At 40.1% G+C, this 18,709-nt stretch overlaps 1 protein-coding gene across 1 annotated transcript; it reads left to right on the forward strand.

Moving 5' to 3' along the window:
- The first annotated feature begins 5,334 nt into the window (after positions 1-5,334).
- UBE2B (ubiquitin conjugating enzyme E2 B) lies at positions 5,335-17,534 on the forward strand. The gene is made up of 6 exons (XM_080996368.1): positions 5,335-5,519; positions 10,697-10,777; positions 11,496-11,521; positions 15,069-15,158; positions 16,509-16,597; positions 16,968-17,534. Exons 1-6 carry the CDS (start codon positions 5,476-5,478, stop codon positions 17,094-17,096), a joined length of 459 nt encoding a protein of 152 aa, XP_080852494.1. The 5' UTR covers positions 5,335-5,475; the 3' UTR covers positions 17,097-17,534.
- Positions 17,535-18,709: the final 1,175 nt, after the last annotated feature.

Below are 18,709 nucleotides of genomic sequence, written 5' to 3' on the forward strand. Positions count from 1 at the left end.
AAGTAATGGAAAGTTATATATAATAGAAATCAGCTATCCACCTCCTGTGTGCCAGGCAAGACAGTGGGAACTAAAATGTTCACACACACACACACCCAACCAGTCTAACCATAGGAATATTGCTGTTAGGTTTACACCTCTTCTTGACAAGGGACTCTTTCAAGGCACGCCAATTTCTAAAATAAAAATATAAAAACAAAACAGAACACAAAGTTAATGGACACTGGTGACCAGTGTTATCTAGATCCAGCTAGCCATTTATTTCCACCCCTTCAGTAGCTGAACAAAAAAAGCTTCTAGAACAAAATTACCACGCGCATGAGCTAAGTGTCTTATGACCTATCCACCAATGAATCGAGAAGTTTTTTTTATTAATTTCTATTTAAGACATCCATCATCATCAAGTATGAAACAATTTGTATCATATATACAGTCAGTGCTTTTTTCTGGGGGGGATGCAGGGGTATGCATACCCCTAAACATTTTATGAATCTAAGTTTGGCCTCATTGAGGGGCAGTATTTCAATATGAGTAGGAAAATGAAAGTACCCCTAAACATTTTTAAGGGAAAAAAGCACTGTATAGAGTTATTTATTACTTCATAATTAAATGCTATTCCCTTAGGACAAACCTTTAATAACTGATCAGTGGTGGGTTTGTGTATGGGTTTGTGGGTTTGTGTAGCCTGAACTCAGAAAGTGCATAGGCAAAAAGTGCTCTATTCTCTTGGCTGCCTAAAAGTCAGTGCCATTACATACCCACCCACCCACACCCTACAGGACTGTTGCTCTGTGCAAAATTTTTTATCAGGGTCCAGAACTGCTCCTTTCATACACAGATTGGGGGGACTCATAACCCATACAGCACAATTTATAAAACCAAAATAGTACTTTTTCAGTTAGTTTTTTGAGCTGCTGAGTTTTCAAGGCTTTTCATGATTCCTGGAATGTAAAGTTAAATCTTTCAAATTTCTGCTCATTTAGTAAAATCCAGATAGGATTTTGCAGTTGCTAATTGCTACGAAGAGAAATGTGGATGCTGAAGCATGCCAGGATGTCTTACATAACCTGAAAAGTCTGCCTCTTAATATCAGATGTACAGGTCTGGTGGTGAGATGGTAATTTATTCAGTGACAATGTAGTATATTAACATGGCATATGCCTAGAAACGGCTTGTTATTACTGTTATAAGAATTCTAAGGTCTCAAATATAAATTAAATGTTCAAAACTTTACAAGGCAAACACATACATATGTATATAAACCACATGTCTGAAATAGTACAAGAGAGCAATCCTGAAGCCATTTTGACTCTCCCAAATTGTCCTCAAATATTTCTCTGCAAGGAGGAAGAAAATGGGAAAACCTCCCCACTGTCTTTTGCTTACAAATCCTGTCTTAAGGGCATACAGTATTTGTGTATGAATAGGGTGAGCCTGTGACCTGCATACAGAAACCAAAGTATTAACCATCACAAAAGAATGACCAGACTGCCCAGGTAATGCAATCAGTGACTATTATCAGGTACCCTGGCTGACAGGATTTCTGCTATAGACCGCCTCCTGTGATGTTATTTTCTCCTATGGATAGGGAACCCACTTAAAGACTCTATACGGGCTCTTGGATACCCCATAAGGGAAAAGGAGCAGTTTTTTCTTATAATATTACTTTATTTCATTGCTGAGCCATGGATCAATCTGAGTCCTCAGAAATACCTTTTGTTGCATTTTGGGCGACAATTGCCCTCTTTAAAATCCTCTCCCGTTTGCCAGTTGTGTATATAAAGCCTGTTTGCCTGGTCTCTCTTCATTTCTAACTTGTGGTGCACTCCAATCTTCTCTAGAGGGTGTGTGTTAACCAGAAGGACCAATGTGACTCATGATAACAGATGTAGGGAAAACGTGTCTTTGAGGACCAATAATTATATTGCTTCACCCATCCCCAGGGTTCCCATCACCAATGGCCCTGATGCTGCCAGTGACACCAGAAGCAGATGCCTCCCTCATTTCATGGCGGCAGCTTTTCAATGCCTTCCCCCACACTTCCACACCACACAATGCCATTTTCACAGCTGACAAGAATCCTGTATAAGTTGTAACATTGCTGCCACTGCCATCAAAGGACACAGCTAAGGCATGAGGGTTGGGAGGAGGCCTGCTGTCACAGGTATTCAATGGCAGCACTTCTCCAATATGCGGCAATACTTGCTGTCTGCTTCAGCAGGAATCCTGTTGCTGTACCATGCAGATAGATAGACATAAAAATTGCAAAAAGTGATTACATTATAGAAAAGCCAATGGTCAGTGACGATGAGAATTGTAGTCCACCAACATCTGGGGGATACCCCGTTAGCTACCACTGCTTAGTTTATTTTGAACTATGGTTTAATGCAACATTTTTAACAGGGCCAGTGAATACTATATAATGTTCCAAAACATGGAAACAGTTTTTGACTTGCATGGTGGTACTTTGTCAATGCACTGCCCTCTGGCTTGGTATGAGATTATTCTACACTAGCCGTCAGTTCCTGCATACCAATTTATTTCATACCCATTGGGACTTCACAACTCAGTTATTCTTGCCTTTGGAAGAGCCAGGTTATAATACCGACTCCCTGAATTGCATCTACAATTTCATGGACATTGCTTCTGACAACAACAATCATAAACCTTTTACAGTATGCTCCCAAATCCACTTATGGAGGTGTAATTGCATTTAGGATTGATTTCCACCATTGTGATAACTACATTTTAAATGGCGCCACTTCCTTACAATCTACCTAGCTCCTACACTTCCAGCACTCCCCCACCTGCTTTGAGTTCCTAAACAAAGCACTTGGCCTTCTTCTAGCAACAGGTTAGCTCCATCCTGAGTTAACTGGATCTGCAGCATAGCCTACGTGAATTACTTCCAAATAATGCACTTTAGACAGAGATGCCAGATTCCAATATTGAAATAAACTAATCTTCACAGCCTGTTTCATTCACATCATTCACTTGAAAATCAGTGCTTGCAATCTTATGCTCAATGTTACTCAGAAGTAAGACTAATTAAGTACAAAGGAGCTTAATCCCATGTAAATGGATACAGGATTGCAGTCTAAAGCATTGGATACCAAATGTGATTTACTCTGGAGTACACATGCAAAGGATTGCATTGCACTATACATGTTAATTTTTAATTAAATCCTGGGACTTTAGAAACACAAAAAGTACTGGATCAAAATAATCAGGACAGTTAAAATGCCATATCCAGTCTTCTTCTCTCCCACTCCAATGTAAGATGATTTGTAGCTACAGGACAAACTAGAAAAAGATAACAGCCAGTCAAATGGGATTTTTTATTTTAAAAAGCACTGGGCAGCATCTGACACTTTGGAATTAATCTGGACCAAAATCAGATGCTATCACTTCTTCAGTGAGGAAGCAATAGTTTATGTGGTGGCAACTATGTAAAAGAACCTACATAACCAGAAAATTAAATTAGTATGATTATGGTGTTGTTGCTTTTTGGAATCAACAAGGTCAATTATGTTTTGACTTATTATTCTCAGTAAAAAAACAATACAGTAATCCAATCTGAAACCTTACCAAATGAATCATACTATACATTGATGAATAAAGAATTACATCATGCCACAAATAGAAAAATTTTTCACTTAAGTGAAAAAGGTTAATAACTGCAATAACATATTAAGGCTGCAATCCTATTGCACAAGCCTGTTGCGCCAGAAGCAGCTTAGTCATGCTGGCCACATGACCTGGAAAAACTGTCTGCGGACAAACACCGGCTCCCTCGGCCTGTAAAGCGAGATGAGCGCCGCAACTCCAGAGTCTGCTGCTGGACTTAACTGTCAGGGGTCCTTTACCTTTAACCATGTATACTAAGAAGTAAGTCCTATTTAATTCCATCAGCATTACTTCCAGATAAGTGGAGCTGGGATCATAGCCTTCATCTGCTCTCAAATGTGCATAGGTTTGCATCTTTAGACTGTGATCCTGAAGGAGCCCATTTATATAAAGTCAAGGTTTTAAGGCTGCAATGCTTATCAGGATGTAAATCCTGCTGAACTGATTGACCATTTCTAAGTAAATGTGCTGATGACTGGAGTCTATTATCTACAACCATCTGCACTAATTATTTAGGAGAAACACAATCCACTGAACTCAGTGGACCTTATATTCAGAAAACATTTATAGGTCATGTGTAGCTCAAAGTTCTTAAACGAAGAATGGAAGAGATTCCTTTCCCCCATAAAGAATATTGTAAAGTTATGGTGTCTGAAATCAGGAACAACTACTAACTAGACCCTCATATGATAGTTTCTGAAATAAGGAGCACCTATCCCATACTATTTACTCAGGTTTTTTTAAACGTGTTATCTCACTCTGGGCCTCTGACTTTTTAAATGAGTTTAGAATATGTTTTAGGGTATGTTTGTTTTTAAACTAGCAGTAGTTTTTATTGCTCTATACTGTATTTTAATGTTGTTGTTTTGTATTTTGCTTTGAGAGTTGCAACGCGAATTTCTGCTATACGGCAGCTATAGAAATGTAAAAAATCTTGTTGGATGAGTCTGTATTCAGACCAAACAAAAACCCACGAAATTGTGGCAGGTGTTCCGAGTTATTCACAATCCTCCATCAAGGTAAGATTTGTGACAGAGAGGCGAAAAATAAAAATACCGAAAAACGTACAAACGGGAGGCTAAAATGTTGCAGCCTACGGTCAGTTTAAGAACCAAGCTCAAGATGGGTTTATTTTTGTTTTACATTTTGGCTGGCTCAACTTTGGATTTTAGATAAACAAGGCTACCTTTGCACTTTTATATAAGGATGTACAGTAGTTGGTTAACAGTGCAACCCAAACCATTTCTACTTCGGAGAAAATTCAAAAGGGTAAGTAGAGCTAGGGCGGTAGCCTGAGCTAAGTAATAAACAACGATATTGTGACAGCTAAGAAATAAAGGGAACAATGATTTCCCGAAAAAACACCGTCACTACACTCTCTGACAACTCAACGCCTCCTGCCCGCGCCGAGGCACACTCACGGCAGCCGCTGCTCCGCCTTCGAAGACTGCTGTAGGCGAGATCTGCAAAATATATCCGCGCAGCAACCCGTGCCCTGCTGGAGGACAGGAGAGCCAATCACAGCGCAGGGCGACACCCACGCGCTCAGAGAGCGAGTGAGAGAGAAAAGCCTCCTCACCCCCTTCAGGCCGGCGCAGTGGTACATCCCTAAGGCGTTCTGGGTCCCCTCCCCAAGCAGGCGCAGTGGTACAGCCGCGAAGGGCGGCTGGTTCCCTCCCCCACCGGCGGAGGGAGACGCCATTGCGGAGTTGTTTGTGAAGCAGCAGAGCGAGAGCAGGCGGCCGCCGGGGAGGGAGACGTCGGCGTTGCCAGTGGTGCTGAGGCCTTTTTTTTGGAGGTGGGGAGGCCCGAGGATTCCTTTGGCAGCCGAGGGGAGCGGGGAGCATCATGTCCACCCCAGCTAGGCGGAGGCTAATGAGAGATTTCAAGAGGTAAGCGCTCTTCCCCTTTCCTTCCTCCTCCCGAGAGCTCTGGCTGCTTCCCAGGGCCGGAATGCGCCCCCTCCCTCCCGCCTTCTCTGGAGGAGGAGGAGGAGGAGGAGGAAGGGGTCCCCCCTCACTCTTGGGGACCCCCTTGTGAGAGCCTAGCTGCTCACCTTTGCCTTTTGCCCTTCCAGAGGAGCTGCGGGGGGGCTTTCTGTGTTTAGGGCGGAGGGGAAGAAGAACTCTAGATTTCGCCTGTCCGTCTCTACCCCAAAAAAAACCTGCTGGGAGGACAAAGAGTTCAAGAGTTTCCACTTCCTCCCCTCGAAAAGATCTGCCCTTGCCCCGCACCCAAACTGCCCCCCACCCTTCCTCCTTCCCCTTCCTCCTCTCTTAAAAAGAAGAAAGTCAAGGTGCTTCTATAAGAACAAGGGCTGTGCTAGACAAAAGACTTAAGAAGCTTGCTGGGTTTTGCCCTCTTCTCTCTTCAACCCCCCCCCCAAAAAAAAATAAGAGAGAGGCCAAACTGATTCGAGAGACCATTCCCCATTTTTTTGGCTTTGACGCCCCTTTGTAGAATACTTGTCTTGTTGATATAAGGGAGTTGGATTGAAATAGACTGGATTGACCACGTCACAGGTACAGATGAAGCCCCCCCCCCAACTCAGGGGAATGACCTAGGGAGCCAGTTTGTTTATAGCATGGGACGTTATGCAAAATAGTGATTAGGTCACTGGTTTTAAGAAGTCGCCTCTTACCTGTTTTTTTTCTATCCTGCACCCACCCCTCCAAGTACTCAGCATGCAAGCTGCCTTTGGGGTTTGCCGAGTGTGAAAACGGTTTGTTACATAAAAGCCACAGTAAATGGTATACCCAAGAAATGATTTTCAACGGTTTGGTTTTCTTTTCTTTTTAAGGAAGGAAACTGGTAGGCCACAGAGCTGTATTAAATGCAAGCTTTGTTATTTCCGTTTAATAGAGTTTTTCTATGCTCTTCATCCACTGATCCCAAAGCATCTTGCCAATGTGATGCTTCAAAAATAAAAGAAGCCATTGTCACAGCCTCAGGTTACCTAGTGAGCCAACAGTGGAGCTGTAAATAAAACTCCATCCAGTCCAGTGTCCCCCTCTTTCGTTTAGCTATGTTGAATCTTTTAATCCCCAAGGATCTGCTCCAGAATAGAGTTTCAGTGCATTTGGTATTCACTCTACTCTGTTCCCTTATGACTTGGACTTATGCAAAGAGAATTGGTATATGAATTATCTCTCAGAAATGTAAACTCTTTAAAAGGCTGGCCTGTGAATTTGATAGCTTCCTGGGTGGGGGGATAGGGGAAATGGTGGAGAGAAACATTGATTTTTTTAATTTTTGCTATATAACCAGCTGTGTTTTTCAAAAGCAGGGAGAATGCTGACTGTGCTTAAGTGAATGCAATGATTTTAGTCATGGCTTATAGAAAATGCTAACTTTCTCACACTGAAGTTGTTTGTGCCTATTACAATGGAGGCTTGTGTTGTTTCCGTGTTTGTTTAGGGCTGCTTCCTATAATTGCTCTTTGCCTCTTAGCTTTTACTGACATCTGGAGGCATCTGTGAAGGTTATGCTGAAGTTGGCAAAATAATGGCCATTTTATTTTCTCAAGCAGGTTGCCAAGAAAGACATCCTATCCAAATATGCTTTTCCTGGCACTGCAAATGGATTCTACAGTCCATATTCTATAAAATTACAATATATACATTGTATACCTAAATATTGTTTAGATAACATTACACAGGAACTATTACAACATGGATGTTGTTAAGTGTACAGACAGCTATATGGTCTCCAACTTTGCTTAAATTTGGAATTAATAGAGGAGTAAAGAAACAAAATAACTGTATGAACAGGTGAACATTTTAAGATGGGATCCAGTTGCTGCTGAATTGCCATAGGACTGCAGATAGTTGTATTTCCCCAGTATGGCAAATGTGGTTATGCCATGCCACAGAATGGGTTGGTGCTGTGACACAATGGCCGTATCCAACAATGCAGTATTGCACAAAGCTGTGATCCTGAACAGTTTTCTTGAATGCATTCCATTGAAACCAGCAAGGCTTACTTTGAAATAAATGTGTCAGAATTAATTTCAGGAACTGAACTTACACATTCCTCAGTCAAGCTAAGCTTCACTATGGGAACTTTATACTTCCAGGTTCCTTTTAATAATTGTTTTACTGGTTTCACTATACTGACTTAAATTTAAAAATATGCCCTAAGACACCTTATGTTGCATCTGGAACAACATGGAAAAAAAAATTATGACCACAGAACCAAGCAATATTTTCACCAAGGCACCGATGTTTTGAAAACTGACACAAAAGTTAGAAAGGTTATGATTAGAATTTAAACTGCACTTAACTTGCTAGTTGTTGTTTTTAAACCCAGTGTTGAGCTAGGACAGTCCTTTTGAAAGAGGACATAAAATGCACTAACTATAAGGGATCCCTAGCCTAACATTTGTTAAACAACTCCACATAACACTATTGATGAAGACATTTTAACTACTGAATGGGGAAATATCTGGCACTAGAAATCTCAAAATGGAATGCGTTTGTTTCAAAGTGCATGCTAGATAGCTGGTTTTACATAGAAACTGGGATTCATGTCAGGAAACACTTAGTTCAAAGCTCACCTCAACTGTTCTAAGTATTCTTGGATAACGTATGTGAAGTGTTTTGAACATTTGAAATTTACTATATAAATGTTGAGTATTTGGCACTCAAGCCATCTGAGTTAAGGAAGGTATATTTTGCTTAAGTCTTATTTCATTTAGGCTGACTTGGTAGTGAATGGCATCCTTGCTCCCTCTAATCTTCAATTAACTGTTTGCATGTGAAATCCCAGTCAGGGCTGCAAAATCTTCATAGCTGAAGGCTTTTCACAGCATGGTGTTCATGAAGCTTCAAGAACCAAAGCTATCTCTGAACAGCACATGGGGCTTAATGCTTTTGCTGAGACACTGGCATGCAAGCTGGCTATCATGTAACAAGAAGTCACGTTCCTTTGCTCTCCAGCCAAGGTTTTAGGTAGCTTGTGCTGTTGACATTAAACTGATTGAACTGAGCATGCTCCAAGAAGAGAGCTGTATAAATGCAGGGTAGTTTTAAGGGCAAGGAACTGTATGTAGACTGACAATGCAGCATGCTGTTAATTTGCTGTTATTCCTAATGCCACTCTGTTGCAAGTCTTCCTTCCCAATACAGTGGTACCTTGGGTTAAGTACTTAATTCGTTCCAGAGGTCCTTACTTAACCTGAAACTGTTCTTAACCTGAAGCACTACTTTAGCTAATGGGGCCTCCTGCTGCCGCCGCGCCACCAGAGCACGATTTCTGTACTCCTCCTGAAGCAAAGTTCTTAAGCTGAAGCACTATTTCTAGGTTAGTGGAGTCTGTAACCTGAAGCGTATGTAACCCGAGGTACCACTGTAAATGGAAATGTACTTTTTGATGTGAGGGCTACTGACAGAGAATTATTTCAGTGTCTTAAACCTCTAATTTTCCTCGGCAAAATGTTGCAAACTCTTAAATAAACATGATTAACAGACTATCACTAATATTGTAGTTCTGCTGTAAAAATGTCCGTATACAATACTGGCATAACAAGGCAAGCTCTTGTGTTACATAAAGTAAGCGTGTGGAGGTCATATTTGCCACATGGAAGGAGTTCACTCTGTCTCTTCAGCTTTTCTTTAAGAGATGTCCGTGTATGTAATCCAGCTTGAGGAACTGAGTGACTTTTAAAAAAGATGCATCTTGACCATGTTGGGACTTTTTTTTTTTAATGGAGTAACATATGGAGGTGGGTTGAAATGGGCTGGCACAGCACACTCTGAAATCAAATTGTTCCACCAACCAAAATAGAACAGCACTGTCTCACTACAGATATTATTAATGATCATCATTTCTCTACTGAAAACCCAGATAAAATATATTTCTGTAGTGTACAGAATCTCAAAACCAGAGCAACATAAATAAAATTGAAGCAAAATACATTTAGGAAGCTTAAGTAGAGTCTGGGTCACCTGACAAGGTTATGAAAACTATAAATTATTTCCATGGGAAAGCTTCCTGAAATAGTGACATAATAACACAAGTAGGCACCTAAGACTCATTACAGATGATGTCTACTTGCTTTCATTAGGTATAGAGTTCCATAATCCCATGCCATCACTTTAAATTCACAATTTCTTGTTGAGGATAGCCAGGCACCATTTGACAAGTCTTATGTGGCAGGATACAAAGTTCAAGCAGTGGTTATGGAATAGGGCAGCATTTGAAGTACATTGGCCTTAGGTTGTTTAGAACTTCATATACTTATAGTAAGACCTTGAAGAAAGATAATCAGCATGTGATAGCCGGTGCAGCTCCCTCAACACAGGTGTTGGTTTGTTGGTAGCCAACACCCAATAGCAACCGGGCTGTGGAATTCTGCACCAGCTGCAGCTTTCATACCAGCCTTAAGGGTAGCCCAACATAAAGCGCATTACATTAGTCTATCCTAAAGGTCACCAATGCATGAGCCACCATAGTGGAGCTAACCCACAGCTGACAAACCAGCTGAATCAAGGGTCTTGATTTCACCTGATGTTTCAGTAATGTTCTGTGTTTCAAGCAGACATAATTTATGGCTTCAGTAGATACTTGCCAATATGTGAACAAATAACAGTTCATTTTCCGTATAGTTATCTCCTAGCGATGGTCTGAATGCTCATGAGAAGGATTCAGCTTGCTAGTAGAGCATCTGTTTGGATGCAGATGGTCCCTGCCTCAGTACCCAGCAATAGCCACCACAAAGGAGATCTCAGGTTGACTACCAACACTACTTACGTGGTGGCATAAGTGAGCAGACAAGCTTTGCTTACATCAGGCACCAGAAGTGCTATGCCTGAGAAAAGATGTGCAAGTGTCCCCAACTCTCCTCCTCTTACAGCTGTAGAAAAGAGGATAATCATCCTAGACACCTATACAGAATGCTGGCTGACCATTGAGGAGACAGAAAACCAGATGGGAGGAGGAATGGGTGGAATATCATAAAGGAAGGCATGGCTGGTTGGTTGGTTGGTTGGTTGGCTGGCTGGCTGGCTGGAATAGTGTGTTTACACTATGGATTTTAATGTCTCCATGCATTCTGCTTTCTTCTTTAAAGATTACAGGAAGATCCACCCGTGGGGGTCAGTGGTGCACCATCTGAGAACAACATAATGCAATGGAATGCAGTTATTTTTGGGTAAGTGAACCTTACCTTCATTATAAAGGAAATGAATGAATATATTCTAAGTTATTTTATTCTAAGTTGTCACTTTCACAAATGCTAAATGATGACTGAAACAATTGAGCTCATCATTGAAAACAGATTGTTAAGGGCCCAGTCTTGCACTCCAGAGTATTCAGTTTAACAGGGCAACATGGAACATAAAGGATAAGATTCAACTAAGAAGCCCCACCAGTGGAAGCCCATGCAAGGACTTCTGCTAGCTCAGCGGGGCTTCCCCCTCTCCTACCTTGCACACACACATGCCCAAAGTGGGGGTGGGGTCAGGAGAACCCCTTGAACAACATGCAGGGGGAGGGGCAGAAATGTTTGTGTTGATGGAGCAATCTGTTTAGCACTAAATTGAATCCCTCTCAAATCATTCTCTTTTAAGCTTTCTTATGATATAGCATGTAATTGTACAAGCATGACACTTTTAATTGAGAGTGGAACAAGCTGAGCACTTTGGCTGAAAATTCCAGTGAATGTATTGTCTCAAATTATAGCTTTGCAAGTGAGACTCTTTGCAGAGGCACTGCAATATCTAGAGTTTTGGAATCAAATATATTTTCAGTAACACATTTATATACCAAGCTACTGGCCACTGTTTTATGAGAACCTAAATGGCAGAAAATAGCTTGTGAGTTCTGTTTACAGTTAAGGAATTATTAATTCGTATTATCTCTCTTTCCAGGCCAGAAGGTACTCCCTTTGAAGATGGTAAGCTTTTAAAACATTTTTTGCTTCTGGTAGCTTTTCTCAAATTTAGAATCTAAGCACAGGAATCTTGCATTATGTTGCCATATGTTACCTGTAATAATTGTCTGATATTGTTATATTGAGGATAGCATTCCAGTTGTAGTAGTAATACATGTAAGCAAAGATAAAGGAGCCCTGGACGGTTAAGTCCAGTCAAAGACGACTTTGGGGTGCAGCGCTCATCAAACTTAAGGCCAAGGGAGCTAGCATTTGTCTGCAAACAGCTTTCCGGCTCATGTGGCCAGCATGACTAAACCACATCTGGCACAACAGGACACAGTGACGATTGCCAGAGCACACAGAAACGCCGTTTACCTTCCCATGGCAGCAGTACCTTTTTACCTACTTGCACTGGTATGCTTTCAAATTGCTAAGTTGGCAGAAACTGGGATAGAGCAATGGGAGCTAACCCCATCATGCATATTCAAACCGCTGACCTTCCAGTTGGGAACCCCAAGAGGCCCGGTGGTTTAGACCACAGTACCACTTGCTCCCTACCCGTAATGCATGTAAACATTGGTAACAAAAACCCAACTACCTGTTTTTAAAGCCCATTATTCTTACAGTACCTACTAGCAAGAAGTCCTAGTACTTTAAATCATGTAAATTTACTTGTTTGACCATAAGCCCCTAACAATACTAAGGCTGCAGTCCTAACCCCACTCACCTAGGAGTAAGTCACATTGAAGTCAACAAAACTTACTTTTCAGTAGACCTGTTTAGGATTGCACTGTACAATATAAATAAAATCCACTTAGTTGAAAGGGTCTTTTATCATTTAGGTTTGCAGCCCGAGTACACAAAGTGCTAATCAGTCTGATGGTTTCATGAAGTAGTTTGCCACATCCTTAATTAACCATGACGGACAATTTGGAAATATTTTAATGCTTGAATTTGCAGCTGGTTCTACTGGAGCTTCCTCTGACTGCTCCAAAATTCCTATCTCCAGTGACAATTGCATATTTGCCAAAATGGAGACCCTGATGTAACAGACAGGGATCCAAAGAACCCCAAGACCAATTCTGTTTGTTCAATTGAACTTTGGACTTGTGTTTCTTGAATAGAACTCCCCCATGACACATGGAAAATAGATTTTGAAATTTTGTTGTTCCCTCCCCCTCTCTCCCCCCCCCCCAAATATTACTGAGCATGCCCAAGACCTTGGGCATCGCTAAAGTAGCTATTTGGCTTTTAGCCACAGTTTCCATCAACAAGGCACTTAGGCACAGAATAAAGCAGGCAGACATAATTGTTGATGAACAGCTTGGGTGTCTTCCAAATGTGATATTCAACTGGAAAAGAGTGGGCCCATGGGGTGGTGGGAGTGTGTGTGTGTGTGTGTGTATGAGAGAGAGAGCGTGCGCACACACGCGCACACACAATAGCCCCACTCAAGGACGGTACCTAAAACCAGACCTTCAGTATGATTTTGAGCTTGTATTCAGTAGAGCCTGCTAAGATTTGGGGGGAAGTTCACATTAGTTCATTCCAACATTTTTCATGCTTTTTTGGTAATGCCTGGCTTTGCCCATAGCACATGATCCTGATTCCTCTTTTGATACTGAAAATAAAAACAACTTCACGTTCCCTTGAACTGATCTGTATATAAAACTGTCTCGGTGAAAATAACCACAGTAAAGTATATGGCTGTTCTTGCAGTGGTTGAAGCAGACTTAAAGCCACCTGTTTATCACTCTCTAGTGTTGTGTCTTGAACAGGTTTTTTTAAAAAGTTGACGTTCCAAAATTTTGTGTGGGTGTTTTCCCCCCACCTTTTGTTTCTTTTAAGATCTGTATTGGTCTTATTTAGAACTAGTATATAAGTGTTTCCTGCAAACTTGTAAGTCTTAATGACCATAGAGCTGTTCTGTGCTCATACTGATTATTCTAGTTCACACTAGAAGGTGAAGTGGATGACTCTTGGGTGTCCTACAAAAAAAATCAGCGGAAGATTCAACTTTGTAACTTGTTGTATTTTGTGTGTGTGTTTTAAACTTGATTCCGTCAGTTGTAGTTGAAAAGGTGGGGTAAAGCAGTTTTTTGTAGAGCTTCCCAGGTTTGAGACAATTTTTGCTTAGAACCTGTAGTGAAGTAAATGGCTACTTGCAAGCTCCAGACACCTGAGGCTCTCATGTATAGCCCAGGGGAACTTGTTAGTGCAGGGAAAATGCAGGCTGTCATCACAAAAATGACGGCAAATGTTTCTGATAATCTATTTGATGGTAAGTTGTTTGTCTCTGACCCAGCCCATAGATTCTGTTAGTTTTTGATACCCAGTTGGATGTAGTGAAGACTTCAAGGCTGTCAACTGAATGTTGACAGTTCTCTTTTTTTTTAAGTGTCCCTTTCTCAATACGAAAAACACACAAAAGCAGCAAAAAAGAGGCATGCTTCAAATTACTGCTGAAAATGTAGGTACTAGAAGCCTTGTGTATTTCTAAGAGAATGTTACTTCTTTCAAAATAAAATTATGGCTGAGGTCAATGGGCTTTGTAGTCCAAAATGTTTGGAGGGCACCAGGTTGCTCCAGAAAAAAAGAAAGAAAAGCACACCTGTACTTACTGTCCTGGGAGCAAGTTTTCTTTTGAAACATTGACATTTTTAGATGTATAGGCATGCAACTCCTCATTTGTGTATAGTGCTTCATCCTCAGCTGCCCACCTTTTTTGCTTTTCGTTTTCTCAAAGGATGTGTTTGACTGCTGGATAATTTCAGGCCAATTTACACATTCAGCTTCTGTCCCCACATAGAACACATTATTATTTTTAGAAACAGTGTGAAATGCATGAGTTCAGATCCTTGAAATGTATCTGTATCTCACATATATGTATGTGTGTGTGAAAGAGAGAAATATCACATGATGATCTCGAGCATAGATTTCATGCTGCTTTCTTCACAGAAATACTTTCATTGTAGTAAATGTATAATGTATGAAGACCTGTTCATTAGAACAGTTAATCAGTGCCAGCTTAAAATGCCTGTTATGTAACTCATAAATATCTGAGCTGAATAGATTTGCCAGACATTTATCTAACTCCATTTGTGTTTAGTTTTTAATACCAAACCAATGTTACATTTTCAACCTGTGGAAATTCAAAAGGAATATACCTGATTCATCTGTATATTTTTCTACACAGTTTTAGATTCTACTCTTGAGTGGGCTGCTAAGATACTCTTAGGATGCTGATGTTATTTCTATTCATAGCTGTGTACTGCAGCATTTTATTAACTCTAAAAATAATGTTAGACTAAGTGTTTATTTTTATTTCAAGAGTAGTAGACCTCTTGTTAATCATAAGTGCTTTTGAAAGGAATTAGTTTTTCTGCTATATATTTGCGATCTTAAGATGTTTGTAATAGCTTTGTTATATAACTCTAAACTGCCTTATGAGATGGGATACAAATGTATTAAATAAAATGTCATGTTTAGGCTTTTAAAAGCAGATTCATCTACATGATTTGTTCTTGTTTGTTGCCCCCTTTCCGTCCCTTTCTCTCTTTTTTTACAGGTACCTTTAAACTAGTAATAGAATTTTCAGAAGAATATCCAAATAAGCCTCCAACTGTTCGGTTTTTATCAAAAATGTTTCATCCCAATGGTAAGTTTTCATAAAGAATATGTAAAAACCTTAGATGCAAGCATGTGCCCTCTGACTTTTAACAAAGTTTTAATATCCATATCAATTGCTGAAGGTAATTGTCATGACAACTACTTAACACAGAAATACTTCACAGTCTGCAGCCAATACTTTCATTAAAATAATATCTGAACACTGAACAGCCATGTCATACTGGCAATCAGAAAAATAAATGGAAACTAATTAAGTTTAGAAATAGTTTGTTCTATTAGAGACCAGTAAAGAACTTCCTGATTAAGGGAATTGCTTTGGAGGGTACAGTGGGGAATGGGGAAAGATCCATTGCATGAGTGGCCGCCTCTGTTGGATCCAGCCCCCTACATCTGCAAAATCCAAAGCCTTAATGAATGTTGCAGCTGGAGCTGTAATCTTCCTTAATATCTGTGCTCCTTTTTGGAAGCTTTCTGTCTCAAAATTTGTTGCTGAATCCTCTGTGTATAGCATATGGCTGCTTCTCTTTTAGGCAAGGAGCTCAGTTAACAGGGAGCAGTATTGATGCTGTCCAAGCACTGATTCAATCACTTGACAAGACATCAAGGCCCTGTGTACAATATTTTTGAAACCTTTCCTCCCATTCTTCCTGTAGCCTAAGCAACTTGCTGTTCATCAGCTGAAGAGTGAGGAGGAATGAGAGATTGTTTTTACTGAGATGTCAAATATAGCTAGACAATATACACTGTTTTAAAGAGAGACAGCGAGCCTACAAGCCCATAATGTGAAGGAGGATTGATCCTCCTTTTGGAGAGGAACTTTTATGTCCCTGCTCAGTGTGTGTAACTAACATACGCATAGAGGAACCCATATATTTTAACTTTGTTAGGAAGATTGGTTAGAGATAAAGTGAGAGGGTTCCTCTTCTATTGCTACAAATCAAAGGAAACCGAACATCTTTCATATAATTATCTTCAGATTTTGCATCGGGATTGTTATGAGTCATGAGTCTCTATCAGCACATTGAACTGCAGAAAAACCCCGTCTTGGGAACGAGAATTTCACTTTGATTTTCTTCCTGCCCAAAAGTGAACAATAAATAAATGGATACTACCTCCCAAAATGCCTAGTGACCAGTACTTCTAACCTGTGCCCACACAAGATTAACTGCAGGTTGCCTCATTGGTGAAAAGTTAGTGTGCAATATGCTCTTCTCCTATGTATTTTCTGCAGCATGATCTATGCATGTTTATGAAGATTTCAATATGAATTAAAATGCTGAACTTTTGGAGAAATGCATTGCCCGTTCACATGTAGCATTAAACTGGCATAAACTTGAAATAATAGTGGTATAATTTTAAAACCTTCTTTTCATTTTAGTATATGCAGATGGTAGCATATGTTTAGATATCCTTCAGAATCGCTGGAGTCCTACGTATGATGTCTCATCTATTTTAACCTCAATTCAGGTAATCTTAGTAAATAACATACTGCTCTTCATAGTAGTCTACTCATCTGAGAAGCTGATGGGGAAAATTGCTGATGAAGATTGAGTCCTTTCTATCTTGAGCAATTTATTAGAGTGAATATTTTGAACTATTTCTAGTAACTGTACGGCTACTTAGTAAGTCATTTTGTCTAAAGTGCTTGTCAAAAGGATTGTTATTTTTCTTTTACTGTATCAGTTTAGATGTAATATTAAATGTAAATGTTGCAAGAACAGGGCCTGGGCTTCTTGTAACCCTCAAACATGGCATTCTACTCTGGTTAGATCTCTTCATTTTGATGGCTGCTGCTTTATATTCCACCCCCAATTTTGGCTTCCTTTTCTCTTTCCAGTCGCTGCTTGACGAACCCAATCCAAATAGTCCTGCCAACAGTCAGGCTGCACAACTTTATCAGGAAAACAAGCGTGAATATGAAAAAAGAGTTTCGGCTATTGTTGAACAAAGTTGGAATGATTCATAAGAAATAACTACTTCATTAACCGACATCCTCATAATCATCATGTACAATTTAACTCGCGATAGGAAATGCTATCAGAACTTCTCAAGTGCCACGTTTGACTTGCATACAGATGTGTTTGCAAAAATAAGCCCTTCAGTTTCAAAACTCTAAAAGCTTGTGTACCTTGATTAATGTACTTTCTATTGCATGTTATGACCTAAGTTATTGCTACATAAATTTGTAATATATCCTGTTTGTATTTTTTTCAAAGTGTATAATGTTGGTGTGAAGTTTTCATGACAGAATATACATATTTTGTAAATCTGTACTTTTTTCAAAATATTGAATGCCTTATTTTTGAATTCTTTAGATTTATAAATTGGACAAAAATCACTTAACAGAGTTTTATATATAAAATATTTCATGTAAAGCTGAAATACATAACCTCAGTGCAAGACATTTTTCTGTCACTTCTTTCAAGTTTTCCATGGGCTCACAGATCGCTTGCATGCAGATCTAACTACAAAAATACATTAAGATGTAAGATGCCCTCTTGTGTGCAGTCTAAAATTCTGCCTAGGTAATCCCCCCCCCCCCCCAGTGTTGGAAGAACCTTACAGTTCTCAGCACTTTGGTGTGGTAGAGAAGTACTTGGAGCTCCATTTTTTCCCAACACAGATTTTGACATTATTTACATTTTCTTATATGGTGCTCTTTCTTTGGGGAGCTTGGTACATAAGCTGCCTTCTGCCAGTCATGCAGGATAGGATAAAGTGGCAAAAAGATGGGCATGCCACTCAGACATGCAACTCACAAATAAGTGCCCCATATCCAAACTTAACACTAGTCATTACATTAGCGACTTTTAACTGGTCAAAACCATTCACAGCAGAGCCAGTACACAAGGTGCAGAGAGTGCTTCCATTCACTAATGCAGACCATTGCCATAGCTATGTATATGCCCAAACAACTGAGTTTTAATCACATGCAGGCAGTAATTCTGCCTTGTATTTCATTTTACCTCTCTGCTTACAGAAAGCTCTTTGGTCAGAGGAGAGAGGAAGTTCTGTGAATGGAAAGCCAAATCTTCCCAGGTTACCTTTCATGCAGTTCCATAGTAGATTTGGGAGGGGAAGATAGGGAGAGAAAGGAGAAGCAGTAAAAATGGCTTTCCTGCCTTCTGTGAGTAGAGGGACACAATGAGATGCAGCCTTTGGTTAACTTCCTTATTGCAGGCACTACATCAATACAGCAATGTTTTCAGTTTAACATAGAATCAAAATGAGATCTAAACCTGTTTCAAATGGTGATGGAGGACTCTAACGACCAGGTCACTTTTTATCAATGGGACTTCTTCCTGCATGATGGGTATGAGCAAGTACAAGAAATCCTTTTCATAGATGCTTCCCCTTTGCTTATTACATTATTATCCCACCTTTCCAGTAATTGGGTCTTAAGATGCCTAACAATAGCAGTACAATAGAACAGCAACAAAATAAAATCAAGCCAGGAGAAACAGTTTCCAACCTCTTGAAAACCAGTTAAAACAAACATCAACATAACTAAAAGGCCAGATGTTGAGTCTAAGGCCTGTATAAATGAAAATGTACTTGCCTGCTGGTGGTAGGTCGTCA

The sequence above is a fragment of the Podarcis pityusensis genome, assembly GCF_964106645.2.
Source record: "Podarcis pityusensis genome assembly, chromosome: 2".
In the NCBI taxonomy this organism is placed as follows: domain Eukaryota; kingdom Metazoa; phylum Chordata; class Lepidosauria; order Squamata; family Lacertidae; genus Podarcis; species Podarcis pityusensis.